Source organism: Symphalangus syndactylus, chromosome 11 (assembly GCF_028878055.3).
Source record: "Symphalangus syndactylus isolate Jambi chromosome 11, NHGRI_mSymSyn1-v2.1_pri, whole genome shotgun sequence".
Taxonomy (NCBI): domain Eukaryota; kingdom Metazoa; phylum Chordata; class Mammalia; order Primates; family Hylobatidae; genus Symphalangus; species Symphalangus syndactylus.
Genome location: NC_072433.2, coordinates 83262921 through 83282255, shown reverse-complemented (window position 1 = coordinate 83282255; position 19335 = coordinate 83262921). Strand labels below are relative to the sequence as shown.

Below are 19335 nucleotides of genomic sequence, written 5' to 3'. Positions count from 1 at the left end.
ATTAGCAGATGTGTGTGGAACACCAGGTAGTAGAAGAAAAGCAGCATGGCAAAATAGGGAGATTGAGTCTTGGGTTCTGATCCTGTGGGGCATAGGCACCAACTGTATTATCTCTAAGGCCTCATCTGGATTTGGAATCCTGTGATTCTAGTGGCATGTAGTATGTAAATGACTAATGGAATATGAAGTGAGGGAGAGGAGACTGTAAGTTAATTTTAAGGTGGCGAGCTTGGAGAACCAAGAGGATAAAAGTGCCTTTGCCAGAAAAGTAAGAAAGAGGTGACAGTTTGGTTGGGAAGGCTGGGGATGGGGGAATTAGTTTCGTATTTGCCAGTCATTGAGATTTGCTGCCATTGTGAGTTTCCAATGCAAAATGTCCTATCAGCAGTAGTAAGTAGCAGGCTATGGAGAGGTGCCAGCTGAGGAACGGAGAAGAAATTCAGAGTTATCACCCAACAGGTTCGGTGAGCCTCCAGGATGAAGTGGATCTAGAAAGAGGAAAGAGGCACTAGCCTTTTGAAATGAAAGGTGTGATCAGAGAGCTGGGAGGACTGATGTCTCTAAGTGTAAGAAAGAGGTAATATCCAGTGGGGATATCAGCAATTTGAAAGCTGAGAAGTTTGCATTTATCTGACCAAGAAGAATCAATGAACTTGATGGAGAGAGAATTTCAAATTTCAGTGGTGAGCTGAAAACAATCTCTGAGTTGCCAGGATTCAAGGGGGGAAGTGTAATGAGCATCTGAGGTTATGTTCAGTGCTTCTGATTTGGAGGGACATTCAGAAAGCAGGGCTAATGGAAATATTGTGAAAGCTGGAACGTCAACCTGTATAATCTCAATTGTAGGGCCACCTTACTCTTCCACATGAAGAGGGGCTACCTAGGCCCCTATGGGCATGCTTTCATTATTTCAGGAAGAGTGAGTTTAGCCATGGAAAGTAGTTTGGGGGTGGCGTTTTTCACCTTAAGAAAGTTAATCTATATTTACATTTTCATAAAAGACCATGAATTAGAATGAAAATCTACTAAAAAATTAGATTTTAAAGATTCAGGTACTACCTTTTTATTTTTCCTTTTTAAAAAGCTCACTTCTCCCACACCAATAAATGAATTTGTTACCCAGTAGTACTTAGATTCTGCTGATAAGTCTAAAGTTAAATGATCTTTTATGGTACTAGAACAATAACAGTATCCATTATAATGTTTTCTCCAAGAAGATATTTGTTTATTCATTTTTATAAATAATAAGATAGTGGCCGGGCGCGGTGGCTCACGCTTGTAATCCCAGCACTTTGGGAGGCCGAGGCGGGCGGATCACGAGGTCAGGCGATCGAGACCACGGTGAAACCCCGTCTCTACTAAAAATACAAAAAAAATTAGCCGGGCGTGGTGGCGGGCGCCTGTAGTCCCAGCTACTCAGAGAGGCTGAGGCAGGAGAATGGCGTGAACCCGGGAGGCGGAGCTTGCAGTGAGCCGAGATTGCGCCACTGCACTCCAGCCTGGGCGACAGAGCGAGACTCCGTCTCAAAAAATAAATAAATAAATAAATAAATAAATAAATAAATAATAAGATAGCTAATGTTACACTTGATTTTACATTCAGGTGGTCTGTCTTTTAAAGAAGTTCTTATCTTTATTTCTCTTTCTCTTTCATTTATTATAATCCCTATTAGTAAACTTTTAAGTCTGCAGAGAAGTTTTGGAAAGCATTTGGAAGTAGTAGGTGATGTGCTGTAGCTGAGGTGAGGAACATATTAGTGCCTCTGTATTTTTATTTGGGGTAGAGATGAGACCAGAAACCACTGTTTTTGTACATTGGATTTGAATATGAAGGTGTGAATAGTTTACAGGCTGATGTATTACCATTAAACATTACCCAAATCTGATTTCTTCATGGGTTTCTGTTGGCAATTTGGAAAAGCTTTCCCATAGAAAAATATGCTGGTGACTTTGAATACAGGAAATCACGCGAAAGACTGTGGCTGACACTTATGATAACAGCTTTTCTTCTAAATGCACAACTCTACGATAAAATATTGAAGTTATCAAGAAGAAAAAGCTCATAATAAAAAACACTGATCTAGAAATTACGTTCTCCTGGTGAGAATCGTGTGAGAGAACTGGTAACCTGTTTGGCTCTCAATTAAAAACATATCTCTGATAAAATGTGAGAAAATGGCAAACAGATTTATTCTCAAATATTTAATTTTATATTTCTAGCATCCTGATACAGTATTGCAAAGTTCCTCCAATTATCTCTTCCCTCTTCCCACCCCTACTAAAAATATACCAGGAAGCTATGCAACAATACAGTTTTTCTTAATGTAAAATTGAATTGGTATGCTAACCATTTTTTGCCAAATCATGTTGGTCAGTTTCAAAAACATGATTAGCTGCACTGCCAAAAAATATATTTTGTTTGTGTGGTTCAGAGAGAAGTGTAAATAGTGTGATATTGTTCATCCAAGGCATCTTAATATAGTAACATGCAAAAGAAAGTATATAATGAAAAGAGATTTTCACACATTATGACACTGACCAAATACATTTCTTTCTTTCTTTCTTTCTTTCTTTCTGTATTTATTTATTTATTTTTTTAATAGAGATGGGGGGGTCTCACTGTATTGCCCAGGCTGGTCTTGAACTCCTGGCCTCAAGTGATCCTCCTGCTTCAGCCTCCCAAAGTGCTGGGATTAGAGGCATGAGTCACTGTGCCTGGCCCAAATAACATAGATTTAAAGTTTAAACATTTAGTTCTGTGTCGCAGTAACCAAGGTTTACCTGTTTGTTTCTTTTGTTTCTTTTAATAGAATTTAATTCCTTTTCGACCTTCAATTCAGTTCCAAGGACTCCATGGGGTGAGTACTCTTATTGATTTAACAAACAAATCTAATGTTCTTGCACGCTATTCAGCTTTTAAAATCCGTTTTCAGTTGACCCTTTTATTATAATCAGCCACTCATACTGTGAGCTTTGTGACTAAATGAAAATTTCTGACATCTTTAAGATGCTTGAGTTATGTTATTTTCTTAACTTACTTTTTAAAAATTCATATATGGTTATTGATACTGACAGTGCTTTTTATCCATAACATGGATAATTGCATGTTTGCACCTTTTTATTGAAGTATAACGTACATCAAGGTATTATGTGAGTATGTTTTATCACAGCTTAACATTCATAAGGGATTATTTATTTCAGGCAAGTTATGATTGTGATTGCTTTTACTAGTAACAAAATTTTGCTGTGTGTGCACTTTTTAAAGTTGTATATACCAGGAAATGAAATATGTAAGTAGAAATTGAGTTTTTCGTATATGCAGAATAAACAAAGTTTTCTGTGTATTTTATTACTGCATTTAAAAGCGCAATAAATGATAATGCCTAATAAAATGGACCTATGAATTTTGTCTTTATGATAGATGATAAAGTTTACAGGAGCAGAATCAGTACTTTAAAATTATTACTATTAATATTTCATAGTAATAAAATAAATAGTAGACTCAATTATTCTTTTTGCTTCTTCATTTAAATTAATATGTATTCTATGTTTGCCTCTATATATTAGCTATAAAATGGAAATTTGTAATATCTGTAAATGGATTTTTAGAGCTATAGAGAAAACATAAGCTGAGGGAGGAACATTCTTGATTATTGTATATCTGCAGACTTCTGAATTTTTGTTATGTCACAAAATGCAAAAGTGTCAATTTAAATAAATAGTCTTTCTAACCTTTATAACTTGAAAACAGTTCAAGAGTCAGATTAATTACATCATTCAACACAGACCAAGAGTACTTCTAAATGTGTTTTGTAATGCTTACTTGAAGGAGATGTTTGGATGTCAGAGTTTTGCTTCTACATGACAGCTTTACAATGAAGTCCTGTTTTTCCTCTTCAGTGACTAAGTGTTCATGAATGGGATCCTAATTGGAATAAGTATTCATCTGAATTTTGTTGTATAGCTTTTTAGTAGGTAGTCATTAGCACATGCTGATTTTCTATTTGAGGGCTTAGTTCAGGTGTTTATTTAAGGCTTCTTGAGTTTTCCTGCAAATTTTAATGGCAGCAATAATACCTGAAGAGATGTGCCAGGGTCAGGCCTAATTCTACCAGCCCTGGAGGGCTCCATGGATTTTCACTAAAGGATTATCTTGGGAGAAGAGGGCTAGAGGAAGAGTAGAAGGTTTGAGCTGCATTTCTCTTACTAGGAGCAGTAGGGTTCTGGGGCTGATGCTTCCCTTAATTCTTTCTCCTGGGAAATGCAAGTAAAGGATATTTTCTAAGGAGGCATCAAGTTATGCCGAAACCCTAAATTATAGGGCACCAATATGTGCAGGCTTCCAAACTCTCCATTCTGACCCTTGCAGTTTTTAGCAGTCTAGGAGGGAGTATGGTTTTCTCTAGCATACTAGTTGCCCCTGGGCCCTAAGCAGCATTGCAAAGCAGGCAGTTTATGTTTGAAACCTTAGACCACCTTTTCTAAATTTTCCTACCTATGTCCCCCTGTAGCTTTCCTGTCCCATGTGTCCAAGTGCCCTCAGTTTATCTTTGCCTGCTCTACTTTCTCTTCCTACTTTATTCCTTGCCTTGGTGTAGTTCACTGATGGAAGCAATTTAGATATAAATGACTGATGGGTTTAAATCTTACTGGGTGTTTGAATTTTAACAGATAAGCTTTTTAACCCAAGCAAATGGTGATTGGATTTGGTAGAGTAGATGAGGAGTGGAGGTACTATAGACTGAGAGCTATAGGATGTTTGATCCTACCTTGCTTATTCTGTCTCAACCCCCCACTCTTTTCATTATTCTAACTGGGAACAAAATATATGGACTCAGCATTGTTTTAGAGCCTGCAGCTGCATTCCATCCACCCCTCCCCCCTTCTTTTTGCAGAGCTCTCCCTAGCTCTTTGGGACTTAGTAAAAACAAAGAGTCATTACTGGGGAGAGAGTGGGTTGGCACAGCCCACAGGGAAGATGCAGGGCCACCGATGTGAGGGTCTTCTGTACACTGCTCCTCTGTTTTTCTCAAGAGCCATGATAATTTAACGTTGCCTTGCTGATTGCTTTAAATCCTCTCTGAAGCAGTATGCTTACAGATTTTTTTCCCATGTGGAATATGTTTAGAGCTTTAAATTAAAAGATTTAAATTTAAATTTTCCACAAAGGATACTTTTCCTTAATGAGAAATTTTATTTGTCTTTTTACATCAAATGTGACTGAAAATGTACCTTAACTGTCATGATACTGTCATATATAGGCATATTTGAAGTATAACTAAGCATTGTTAAAATATCATTTTAAAACTGAACATATAGTGTTAAAATCATTTTCTGTTTCCCTGATGAGACTCACACTAAGCACTGCATGGTTATGCTCTTCCTTGTTACTAATTATAAGATTTTTTTCCCTCAGTGATGTTTTTAGAAGGCCAGAATTTGGGTCTTGGCTGGTTAGCTTTTAAGCATATTTGCTTTTGTGCATGAACATGTTCTCTTAGGTTGAAGTTTTCTTCTAAATAAATGCAGACTGAAATATTAAAGCATAGCAATATGCTGCTAAAGAGTAGAAATTCTGAAAGTCATTGATTACCTGGATTTTTATTATCACTGTTGGGCAGCAGCCTTTGTAGAATTAAAAATATAAATTGTGACTTTCACTGTTCATTCTACCCCTGTTCCTTAATGGAAAAAGGTGCTCAGAAAATTAGATGGTCATTGAAGGCATTTTCTGGATTCAGAAAAATGAGGAAATATCTATGGTAGCAGTTGATTCTCATTTCTAAACTCATGAATATCAGGAGGTGAATAAATCATCCAAAATTGCTTTGCTGGTTCTGAAGAGTGTGAATCAACCAATTCTCACAGTTCCAATCTATACCTAAGATATTTACAACTAAAGGTTTACTAGGATTATAAATCTCTCTAGAACAGCATATTTAAACAGAAATGGTAGCCGGTAGATTCACATGGGCTACTGCATTGTGATCTTCAAGTTACAACATTCAGAGGGTTATAATGGTATAATGCACCCAATTTCCAAAAGCAACATTTTTATTGTGAAGTAAGCTTTATAAAAATCAAGATCGTTCTATCTACTGATCTGGTACTGAAAATGTGACAGGTGAAAATTTTCCACAGATGTGTTTCAGTACATTTTTAAAAACTAAACTCTGTATTTGCATGCTTGTTGAAAGTTTCTTGTCTAAAGACACACAGTTAATAGAGGCAGAGCTGTAACTACAGTCTTGGTCTTCACGCTGCTAGGGAGAAGTTCTTCCTGCCATACCTTAATAGCAGTTGTTACTGATGCAGTTACCAACCAATGTAATTGTTCTAAGCAATAAACTATAAACAGGTAGCCTAATCAATGAATGTGTTAATAGGTTTATTGTTCTGCTTTTTTCTTATTCACTGTGCAAACATTCTTTCAGCCTTTACTAGTGCCAAGTGCTTGTTATGTACTTTGTGTGAAAAGATGCAGGGATGGGCATGGCATGGGCTCCACCCTCAGAGAACGCACAGTCTTAACAAACACATACAGACTAATACTTAGAAAATAATTCATAATGTAGGATTCATTCAGAACCCTCCACTCAGAAGTTCTATGGAAATGGGGGACTATCAGGAACAAGGCTTCTATGTATATTTTTCATTGGTATGAAATAGCCTTTTAAACAAGGGTTTTAGTAGATACAAAATGTCACATCTTGGCAATAGGTGTGTAAAATTCCAGAAGACCTGTTTAAGAACTGTGTGTATGCATGTACACACACACAAAGGTAAGTGTGTGGTATGTTATAATTGAGATAAAATCTGAAATGGCAAAGTTTTCAATAGTGAATAATGCCCACATCTGATGGCATGTGGTAGCCGTACAAAGTGGACTTGCCTCAGGCCTCAGGGACTCATGTCCAGGGAGTGATTTCCCCAGGGCAGTGAGAAATAATGCTAACTTTGTCACAGTGTATGAGATTCTAGACCTCGGTATTAACTCAGTATTTGTTATGAGAGTATTATTCTTAAATTCTTTCTAATTTAGTTGCTTACTTTCAGACTCAGCAATCCCAGAGGCTTTAGAAAATAGTTTTACATAACATAATTTTTAGAAATAATAAAATAATAATTATTTTTTGAGACAGGGTCTTGCTCTCCAGGCTGGAGTGAAGTGGCACAATCACAGCTTACTGCAGCCTTGAACTCCTGGGCTCAAGCAATCTTCCCTCCTCAGCCTCCCAAGTAGCTAGGATTATAGATACACAGCCATGACTGGCTAATTTTTTGTTGTTGTAGAGATGGTCTCACTGTGTTGCCCAGGCTGGCCTCAAATTCCTGGCTTCAAACAATCCTCCTGACTGGGCTTCCCAAAAGACCTGGGATTACAGGTTTAAAGTACCATACAGGGCCTAATTTTTAGAAATCATGTTTAAGAATTTAAGAAGAGGACTGAAAATAGAAAATATTTTCTATAAGTACCATGCAGTATCTCCTGTGAAACACTGAGTCACACACACTTTTCCCAGAATGAACAAGGAATAGCCAGCCAAACAAGTTCTAAATGTATGCCTTCTAAAAAGGCACAATGACCTTCCGAAGATGAAATTGGCATTTACTGGTAACTTTAAAGGCTTGAATAATGCTATAAAACTCTTTCAGTAGAGTCATTAAACAGAGGGTTGGATTTTTCTTCTCGTTTTTTTATCCCCAAACTTAGCAAAGCCTTCAGAGATATTTTGTTAATTATTTATTTTACTTTGTGGGGGGTGTGGAGAAGATTGGGTTTGAAAAACTAAATTATACAGTATTTGAAGTTAGTAGGCAATTTCAACCCCCTTGAAAATGCTTCCTGCAGACTGTCCTTCCCTACCCTACTTGGTTCCTGGGGAAGCAAAGATAACTGTCGGCTTGAAATATGCAGCAAAGATAAACATAAATCCCCAGCACTGCCATGCCTTCTTAGATAATATGCCTTCCCTCCGACTTCTTTCCCTTGACGTTTTGGTTTGGCTAGCCCACTGGTTTTTGCCAAGGGTTGTGTTTAGTCAGTCGGCTCTGAATGTTGCCAACTAACAGCTACCTTGATACTCTTGGCTCTGAATATAATTAATACTAGAAGAATGTTAAAATTATATTTCTTTATAATGGTAGTTCTGTTTTAATTTTTTTAATATTACAGTGGTTAACATGCATAGATATCATCTAATACTTTTGCTGAATTACACCTCTTTAGCCACATGTTAATTTACTAAGGTGTTAATAAAATAGTAAACTACCTAATTTTAAAAAAATTTTAGTTTTTATATATACACACACACAACACGTACACACACACTTTTTTTTTTTTTTTTTGAGACGGAGTCTCGCTCTGTCACCCAGGCTGGAGTGCACATTTTTTAAAATCTCATTTTACCCAGGAGATGGGCTGCCCCTGGGAACTCTGGAAACTGCATATTTTCTCACACAATAATTGAATCATACTTTGAAACTATTGTAAATTGACCAGAGGACCCAGTCTAGGCCACCCCTTGCCCTTGAAGAGCTCAGAATAGCAGAGGGTGGGAGGATAACTTTGATTGTATGTTTGTGGTGCCTGAGGAAACTATCTCAAAGTACTCACGGATCATGCCCTTACACAGGCCCCACTGTGAGTTACAGCAAGACAAGCCCCCCAAAACATGAGCACAAACAGGGGTACTCACCCTGCTCTGTCCTTCACCAAACTGCATCATTTTGGAATGCAGTAGCTGGAGCTATAACTAATATCTGAAGCTACCACAATTGCCATAAATTGTATTCTTAGCAATGAATTAAGCTTACTGCCTTCACTTAGCAAACATTTGTGAGTACACGATGTATACCAGGCACCATGATAGACAGGTAGACACTGTGTAGACAAGGTAAAATAGCCCGTTTGTATTCCTGACATTATCTGTTTGTCAATAAAATTTGTCACTAATTGGCTTTGCTTTTTTGTTTCGCACCAAAAACTGAACTTACAGAATTGAGTTATTTATATTGCAGGCAGTGTCACTTTAATAGTACTCACGCTTATTTAAGCTTGGAAAATAATATTTTACCAATTCTATGATACTTTGTGGTCCCTTAAATTTAACCATCCCTTACTCTGTCACTTATGTTGGAGTGCAGTGGCTCAATCATAGCTCACTGCAGCCTACTGGGTAGCTGGGACTATAGGCACGCATTACCACACTCAGCTAATTTTTTAACTTTTTGAAGAGACACGGTCTCCCTATATTGCCCAGGCTGGTCTCCAACTCCCGGACTCAAGCGATCCTCCCGCCTCAGCCTCTCAAAGTGCTGGGATTACAGGGGTGATCTACCACCCAGCCCCACCTTCTTGATGAGTTAGGTTTCACCTTGGAGATCAGTGCTTCTTATCTATAAAATTTCCCTGGAGAGCTATGATGAGGTTTGGAAACCTGGACTTAAAACAAATTTTTTTCCCCAGATTTTCTTAGGATAGCTCGATTCACTGTCATAACAATGTTTGAAGAATATACATATATATAGGTACGTATACATTCTCTTCTCAGAAGCTTCATGACTTCCATCAATTTCTGGGTAACCTGACCTCTCTAATGTGAGAAAACTACATCAGTAAATGAGTGGCCTTCAAATACATTTACAAATAATTCACAGGCAAAACTGTTTTACATCACATAGCTTTACACATATAGATGTAGACATTCACACAAATGAAACAAAAATTCCACAACATAGTCTTTACCCTTACTTCATCAATGTACCCTGATATTTTCTATTCCATTCTCTTTCATTTGAAAAGAATCCTAGTCACAATCCACTAAATTAATGCCATGACCTTCCAATGGGTCACAATCTATTATAGCTTACCAGACATGGTAGGAGATTATCAACTGTTTAAAAAATTTTAGCCAGGGAATCATGTGGTCAGGTTTGCATTTTAACATGCTTCTCCAATGGCTGCCTTGACTTAGTCATTCCTTATACATGGGATTCCTTACATATGGGAGGAGAAGAAGAAGAAGAGATAAGGATGGCTCTGTATTTATTACTTGAGCGTTTGGTTAGGTGGTGAGGCCATTATTCAAATCTAAAATAGATGAAAAGAGCAGGTTGAGACAGGAGACATGGGTGTGTTTGGTTTGGAACATGTTATCCATGAGGTGTTCAGGTTACACTCCAATCCTCATTCTATCATAATGGAGCTGCCCAGGGGCTATTCCCATTGGAGAATTGGAACAAAAGGATTTTCAAAAAGCAACTCCAAAGGACATTTTATTGGGTTTAATTATACCTGGAACTTTAGTTGTAAGAAGAAAGAAAAGGTAGATTTACAGATGAAATTCTGATGTGAAGCCCTATTTAAAGAGTAATTATTTTCTAGCTGTTAAAGAATACTGGTTTACATATGAATACTGAAAGCATGACTATTGTTACTTTTAATTACTAACATTTAGGGAATTTGAAGCTCCTTTTGTTAAATTTTGCCCAGATTAATTAAGAACAATGACAGGCTAATAGAGATTAAGTGTGGTATATTCATTTAGTGGAAGAGTATACAACAGTGAAAAGCAGTAACTTATAACTCCAAGCAGGCAGAAGAATACATACGGTACGATGCCGTTTTTATAAAGTTTAATAACAGGAATAATCAGACAATCTATTTATAGGTTTACATATGTGATAAAATTACTAAAAACCAAAAAAGGGATGACAGTTATGAAAATGAGAACAGTGGTTACCCATGAAGGGAAAGGCAGGCAGAGGGAAAAGGAGAGGAGTATGGGTGGATGTGTTATTGCTCACATTCTAGTTCTTGAGTTTACAGGTTCTTATTATGACATTGAACTTCATAACTATCAAGCTATACTTATTTTGCAGAAACAAATATGTTAAAAGTTGTTCTCATTATCATTAAAGATAATTTGTCATCTTTATGGGTTAAATAAGAAAAACCAGAACATGTTTCAATAGATGCCAAAAAGGCATTTTAAATCTGTATTTCCTAATTGTTCAAGAAACATAAAAGAAATTTTTGGAGATGCCAAGTTCAAATATGACAAGACTCTAAGGAGAAAAACTGGATATTAAAGGTTTAAAAAAACAAGTTGACAAGGAGAACAGACAAGGCAGGTCTTGTTATCTAGAGCTAGACACCAGCTAATATCTTGCTAGTCAACTACTTGATAGAGTTGCTTTGTCATCTATCAGTGGAGAAAGAAAGTTTTCTCTCTGTCTGTGATCTCTCTCTCCAGTGGAAAGAAGGTACAAGCAGAGTTGCTGGTGTTATCAAGGGTGTGGGAGTAAAGGCTACTTTCCTTTCTGAGTTAACACTTGATGTTCTGGAGCAGTGGCATTGTAAAGTGTCCTAGGAAAAAGTCCAGTCTAGAAAGGACAGATTAGGGGAATGAAAAGCAGCAGTTGGTTGAATTTTAAAAGATGAGGTTCTTAGGGAGCTTAGGGGAATAAAACTCAGAATGCAATAGCCAAGTGATTAAAGAACTAAATTGGGCCCACATCAGTAGAGGGTTGGTACCTAAACAGCCATAGGAAAAGGCAGTTCTCTATAATACATGAAAAGCCTAGGGTTTAATAACCACTTAGTAAGTTATGCTATGGATATCTTATTTTAGAGTGAGAATATAAGGCATAGCCATATTTATGAAGGTAGTAATACTCTACTAATCAATACTTAGAAGTTTTTGTTATGACTAATCTGAATGCTTTTTAGTTTTTCCTTAATCTAGTCATGTTGGTAATTTATAAGTCAGTTTTCAGATTAGGAAGGGGAAGGTATTTGAGGGTGTTCTATTTCCACTGAATAGTAAGATGATGCTTACTTAGATTTCCACAGCTATTTGAAAGCTCTGTATTTGACTATAACGGAAAACTTTGTTAGGGATGCTTGATGTTTTGTGTTTTGTTTCTAAAGGAAGACAGTGTTTTGTTCCTTCTTTAGAAAACTTGAAGAATAGAATAATGCATCCAGGATTAATTTGGGATAAAGTCTTTTACTTCGTAATTTCTGATTCTGTAAAAAAAAAAAAAAATCTCTAACCTCTTTCAAGAATATTTAAGGTAATCGAGTCAAAGGGCAAGTATCAGTGATAACCTAAAATCTAGTTATTATTTTTATGCAGCCTTTATTGTTTTTCTGATTGAAAAACAAAGTGAATAAACATTTGTAAAGTGTATAAAATACATATAAGAATAAAGATGAGTAATAAAAGGGTCCCTAATAGTGAAAAACAGTTTTATTCAATTTCTTTCTAGTCTTTTCTTCTTGCTCACACATACATTTTAAAAATTGCAGTCTTAGTGTGTTTATTGCTTTTTTATATTCCTTTTTTCATTTAGCATGTATCATGAGCATTTTCCTATGTTATTAAATAATACAAGTTGCTTTTAAATAGCTACCTAACATTTCATTTTATGGATGCACTATCATTTAGCCATTCTCCTATTACATGTATGGTTTCTGTATAACAATAATGGTATGATTAAAATCTGTATGCATAAATTATTATTGCTATCTTTATTTCCTCAGGATAGATTCTTAGATATGGCATTTATTAGGTCAGAATGCTTTTAAAGTTTTCAATAACTGTCGCCAAATCATTTATCCCATCTGCATCCGCCACCCCTAGAAAGCTGCTGCTGCCTTATATTCCCACAGCTGTTCGAAAGTGCCAGTCACAAGGGGTTTTCCCCAGCCAATATTGGATACGTGTTTTTTGAATTTCAAAATTAATCATTTGATAATGTTTAGAAATTGTTTGATAGTGTGATTTGTTTGATTATAATCTGACATGAGTAAAATACTGCAATGTTTTAAGATAGCGTGAAGTAACATCCAGTGCCTTGTTGTCTCCATCTGGTATTGCTAGAAGGAGTGGTTTTGAGTTTTTCATTCCTTTATACTATTCATGTTTTCTCCCAATATGGTGGGGAGAGTTTTTATTTTAGTAGTTCATGGACTCCCTTTGACAAAATTACTCTATTTCTCTAACTTTTGAAAATAATTATACTATTTATATAACTTTTTACATACTGTATTTTGCTCTTTTGACATTTTTCTTTACCATTGTTTGTGGTCGTAATCATTTAGTGCTTTTGAATTTCTACCTTCATCTTTAGATGCCTGCCTTCTTTAAAAGAACATTGCAAACGTCTCACAAAGCCTAGCGGTATGGATCTCTTTTTTTCATGGAGCAAAGCTGTGAGTTATTGGCCAGGGGATAAAATGTTTTACTACTTTATATAGTTTCATTATTTTAGAGGGACTCTGTGGTGTGTGGTTCTACCTCCTAGCAGAATTAAATAACTATCTAAAAGATAAGCAAAAGTATTATAATATTAGTTATTCAAATATAGTAATTGCCTTAATTACCCATATGTAAACCTTTGCCCTTTTTTGCCAAAGTGTCTCTTTCTCTATGTGAAGGCATAGGTTTGATGGCTTTGCCAATAGCCTAACCATCCTTAGAAATCTTTTCGGTCCTATATTTCTTGCAATTATAAATCAGTCTATCTAAGAAACTTGACAGGCGCTCCTATTTACATCAGACATGCCAATCTCTTAGAAATCAGAACTATAGTCTCTAATTTAGCTCTTGATGTGTTATGCATATCAATAGCTTTATACATGTGAAATTAGAAATAGTTTTATTTTCTTTATAGGCTTGAAGAAAATTAACAAACAAATTTGACTTATGAAAACTGAATAGAGATAAATTTTATGGAGTAAACCAGACTCTCCCTCAGGAATGCATTTTCAAAGTAGATGTTCGGAAAGAGATGTATAAAAATCAAAATACTAGATGTTTGGTTCATTTTTAGGGCTACCTATAGCTTGATACAAAAAAAAAACACCCCACAGACTTTAATGAAGTCTTTAGATTTTATGAAGATTGAATGCTTTAGAGTCATAAAGTTGTGATTCCCATGAGAACCCTTAATTCTATTTTCTTTGTTTCTTTGTTGTGCTGTAGCTAGTATCTGGGACTCCAGGAATCTGAAAGCAGCATTTTTTTTTTTTTTTTTTTTTTTGTGGATAGGGCACTTGTGAAGCAGTGTTTGCTACCCTTCTAGAGGAGCAGCAGGCATCTGTAATTTTTCAGCCTTCCATGGACACCTGTTTTAGCTGATTCATTCTCATACCTTATCTTTCTGTATTTTGAGTTTGAGACAGTTGGAAATATTGCTAGTTCTTTTCATTATTTGTTTATTTTTCCAGATACCTTATTTGCCTTCCATTTACACTAACACTTAAGATTTGACCCAGAAGACTTGTAGCCCCTTATTTTTCTCTAAATTATGAAGATTCAGAATGAATATAGTCAACTTTTGATTATCCGAAGAGCTTGTTACCAGAAATTACTTTAAAAATCAAACATCTCATTATAGTAAGGAAGGCATGTGTGTGTTAGAATCAAACAGGTCAGAATTGGAGTGGGAGCTCCCCAATATTGTCTTGGTATTATCAAAGCAAACATTGTTTGGCACTTACTGTGTACCAGGCCTTGTGCCAAACACCTTAGATGGGTTATCTCTAAACTTCACATCAGTCATATGAGGTGGGTAATATCATTATCTATATTTTACAAGTATGGAAACTGGGGATTACTGAGGTTATTTGCCCAAGGTAACACAGATGGTAGATTCTGGAGCCAGAGTTGGAAACCAGGTAGTTTGCTCCAGAGCCAATGATCTGGCATCCTAGATGTAGTCCATTAGGGCTCTCTCTTTTCATCTGTTTGTAAAAGAGAAGTTTTCACTTTCTTCTCAAACCATTGAGAGAGGAACAACTTGGAACTGGAAGTGCAAAGGGAAAATTCTAAAGAAAGCATTTTAAAAAAGAGAAAGAACAAGAAAGCAGGACACCATTTCCTGCCTTTGGTATTCTCCAAATAGTTGGCACCAATTCTCATAAAAAAAAATGGCACAAAATGGTGCATATTTTTACACACTTTTGTAATGTTCGTTTAAGATTTGACTACAATTTTATTAATTAAAATGATATACCCCAAATATTGTCTTGTTGCTGTTTCTCCTTCTTTAGCATAGACTGTGGTCTTGTGCCTTTGGTCCCCAGGGAGGACTTTACCACAGTGGCTGCCTCAGCAATTCCAGTCTCTCATCATTCCTTCCTTAACCAGAGCATTTCTGTTTGTAATACATGTTGGGTTTCCCTGTATGATTTATTTTGAAAAAAGCATTTGGTAACTTTACCCAAGAAAAGGCTCAAAAACAATTGATATTGAAAGCAGAGAGTTAAGAGCTAAATATACTTCTAAATCTATATGGAAATATTCTGCAGACTTAACTATTGTTTGTCTTATTGGACTTACAAGTTTCCTTGGTGACATTGATTAGGTTGGGGTGAAACCATGTGTTTTACAAAATCTAGGGCTTGGGCTTTTTGAGACTTCTGTTAACCTTGAGGACTTGCAGGTGTCAAATACCAGTCTCTCCCTAGATTTACACAACTGCTGCTGACTGCAGTCATGAATTCTAAGCCCACTTACATTTGCCAGCAGTTCTTCCTGGCATAATGCATAAGAACGTTGCTCAAGGCTCCAGGGTACAAGAGGAGATTGGCAATGAATTGGAAGTTGCCATTCATATTTAAGATTTTTTTTCCTTGTAGAATTCAGGTTTGGGCTTTGTTTCTGAGAAACCATTTTTTAAAACAAAATTCTGCTTCCTACTTGACAAGAAGAATTAATGAACTTAGAATTATTTAGTATGGTTACATTCTAAATTCTTTAAAAATACAAAATGGTTTTAAAGAGGTTGGGTCATACTTTCAAATGGAATTTCGTGAAGCCAGAGTATTCGGCGAGTGTTTTAATAAAGACGAAGATACTTTTTAGAAAGAAAAATGTATAATATGAACTTAAGTCCCACAAACCTAGGAAGCCACTTGGCCTAGGTTTTGGGGCTAAACATAGCACAAGAGAGGTTAGAAACTTTCTCATCCTGACATTTGTACCACACAGCAGGCAGCTGTGTGGGGGTTGTTTTTTTTTTTTTTTTTAACCCTTCCTTTCATCTTGGTATTTATTTTTGCCTTCTCTGGGGAACCCTGGTTCTCAACAGATTCTTAAGTCATCTATTTCAAATCCATTTATAATTTTTTAGTATCCCTGACATAAGGCACCTTCTGAGTGAATTTAATCTAATTCTAAGTTTCTTCAGATAAATCTAACAAATATTTATTAGGTATCTACTCTACTGTGTTTCAAACATATATAAAAGTGGGTAAGACCGGCCGGGCGCAGTGGCTCACACCTGTAAGCCCAGCACTTTGGAAGGCCAAGGTGGGCAGATCACGAGGTCAGGAGTTTGAGACAAGCCTGACCAACATGGTGAAACCATATCTCTACTAAAAATACAAAAATTAGGCAGGTGTGGTGGTGCACACCTGTAATCCCAGCTACTCAGGAGGCTGAGGCAGGAGAATCGCTTGAACCCAGGCAGCGGAGGTTGCAGTGAGCCGAGATCGCGCCACTGCACTCCAGCCTGGGCTACAGAGCAAGACTGTGTCTCAAAAAAAAAAAAAAAAAAAAAGTGAGTAAGACCATGGTCCTTGCCTCCAAAGAACTCACAGTCTGGTGGGAGAGAAAGGCAAATAAATGAGTGAGTACTTAGCATATACAATGTAGTGAAGGCAGCAATAGCAATGAGCGCCTAGATGTGAGGGGACCATGGGGACTCAGAAAGCGGGCTTCTAAACGCACCTCACTGGGAACCTCATTGAGAACGGTTCAAAAGTGGAGGCCGAAAGCCAAGTTGTCCAAGCAAAAGGTAATACTGAGCCAAAGCAGAGGAAAGAATATACATTTAAGAAATGTTTCAGAAGGAAAAAGCAGTAAGTCTTACGATTTGGATATTGAGGGGTGTAGAGTAGTGTGAGAGAGAGGAGTCAAATTTCACTCATCAGGATGCCAGTAATCTCAGCACTAAATGAATGATGGCTTATTAACTGGGCAATATGGGAGGGTGGAAAGATTTAGGAACGAGATGATAATTTAGTTTATATCAGCTTTGTATATTTAAATTTTGGAAGGGACTGGTTAATAAAACAAAAATGAAATGCAGCTTTATGATAAGTTGCTGAACCCAGTGGGAGGTTTTAGTTTTTGCCACCAAAGAAGAACTTGTGGCTTAGCCCAGCCATGACTGCATTTTGAAGAAACTATTTAGATTTTCTCAATGGCTGTCTCACTTCTCTTCCAAAACCACTTTGGCACTTGGTTCAACTTTGCATTCATTTTTAAACAAAAGTTTCTGTTCTCTCATGCTCCATAGTCTGTATACCTTTTCCCTGATGCAGTATCTCTAGTATTAATCTGCTATTTCCATCTTTCCCCTGCCAATAACTGTCATCACCCCTTTTTTCCTGGAAATACCCAACTACCAAACAACACACACTCAGACACCTGGGTTCTTCTAAATACTTTTTAGCCATGAAGCTACAAAAATGAATCATAAGTAAACTCCCTTTGAAGCCCCTTTTTAGCTGACGAAACCAACATTGGTCAGTTGTACAGTATTTAAAAATTAATGGATTCATTTACATTAAGGTGCTCATTATCGCATTCAAAGTAAAATATATATATATATATATATATGTCTATATGTACACATACACATACTGAAACAATTCCATTCTTCCAGGCAAAATACCCTGGAGTCATTCTTGATTTCTCCCCTTCATTTCTTATATTTAATATGTCTAGGAATCCTGCTGCCTGTACCTGCAAAATACATCCCAAATCCATCCATTTCTCCCTGTCCTGGTCCTGGGCATAATTATCTCGTTCCTGGACTTTTATACATATGTGCCACAATGGCAGGAATCTTTGTCAGTTTTATTCACTACTATGTCATAGAAACCTGAACAGTGCCAAGCACAGTAGTACTCAGTTAATATGTGTGGAATAAATGAATTAAATGAAAGAATCAATTAATCCATGTCATCTTACGAGACACACTAACATTCAGAAGGCTAGTTTCATATTAATAGAGAAGCCATATTAAGAGAGCCAAAAATTACTGAAGGTAGTTTTTTGTAATTTCACTTATATAGCAACTGAGTGTATTGGGTGTATTTGATTTTTAAAAATTACTAGTTTACTTCCATCGATGTTATTGTGTATTTGTAATTAAAATTGGTTGTGAAATGTTGCCATCGATGATATTTTCTCCAAAATGGTCATAAATTTAAAAGAATACATTAGGGATGAGAATGCAGTTCTCAGGAATTGTTTTTCTAATAAGACTATATCCTACAGAAATAACAGAAATAGGAAACCTCAGTATTAGGCTGCTCTGCTCTTTAATCCAGAACTAGAAATTTTAATACTGGATCCAGGGGAACCATGTGAAAAATAACAGGGAAAGTAATTTCACCTTACTTTTTCCCTGCTTAATATACATCTTGCTAAAGAGGAACAATGGAAGGAAATAAATGGACTTATTTTTCCTGAATTATTTATCAATTATAATTCCTGAATTATTGTTATATGACCTGAATTTTGGGAATAACTGCCAATATTTCTCTTTGTGCTAGAAAAATTTGGCATTTTGTACTACTGTCCTCAGTAAAATAACTATCATATGGAAATTTCAGATGGCTCTAATATATGTTGGATCCTCTCTATCCCCTGCCCTTCCCTGTCAGTAGGAATATTTAGCTCTTATTGATTTCTCTAATACTTCACTTTTTCTATTGCCAGTGAAGGCTACCGTCCCCTTCCTACTCCTCCACCCTTCAGCATTGGTTTGCACATCTGGGCTGATCTGAGAGGCTTTTTTTTTTTTTTCCCCTCAACCCATAATGTTTGGGCCTAAAGTCATAACTGCAGATCTAGTTTAAAAAATAGCACATGTGGCTTTCAGGTTGAGGTTTCTATTTTCTGTTCTGATTCTAGATTCTTCTGTCCCTGTACTGTGGAACCTGAATAGTACATGCAAATATATTTCTCTAGCTTAAAGTATATTTTCTAGATTTTAAGGAAATCACAGAATCAAGAGTCTAGAAATAATTTGAGAACAACAGAGAATTCTAATGTTTAAATGTTTGCAGTAAGTTTGTATCTAAGCTAATATATACAGTCTATATATAGTCAAATAATAGATTTTAGATAAAATTAAGAGATGGACTGGCTTCCTGGGATGCTGGAGGGGAGGTGGGTTCTGAGGCCATACAAATTGGGAAACTATTCAGTATGAAAGGACCCACAGCAATGAAAGTTATTTTGTTTAACTTGGCATTTCCTAAATTTATTTGAGGAAAGAATCCCTCTTTCACATAAGGAAACTTTT

At 36.4% G+C, this 19335-nt stretch overlaps 1 protein-coding gene across 3 annotated transcripts in view; it reads left to right on the top strand.

Moving 5' to 3' along the window:
* ELL2 (elongation factor for RNA polymerase II 2) overlaps window positions 1-19335 on the top strand; it is a 75100-nt gene that overhangs the window by 16717 nt on the left and 39048 nt on the right. For 2 of the 3 annotated variants that reach the window (XM_055233368.2, XM_063612379.1), the window contains exon 2: window positions 2811-2858. In XM_055233368.2, coding sequence (XP_055089343.1) covers window positions 2811-2858 — 48 coding nt within the window. Of the gene's footprint in view, window positions 1-2809; window positions 2859-13140; window positions 13223-19335 lie in introns of those variants that run through there. The other variant, XM_055233369.2, reaches the window with a different exon arrangement.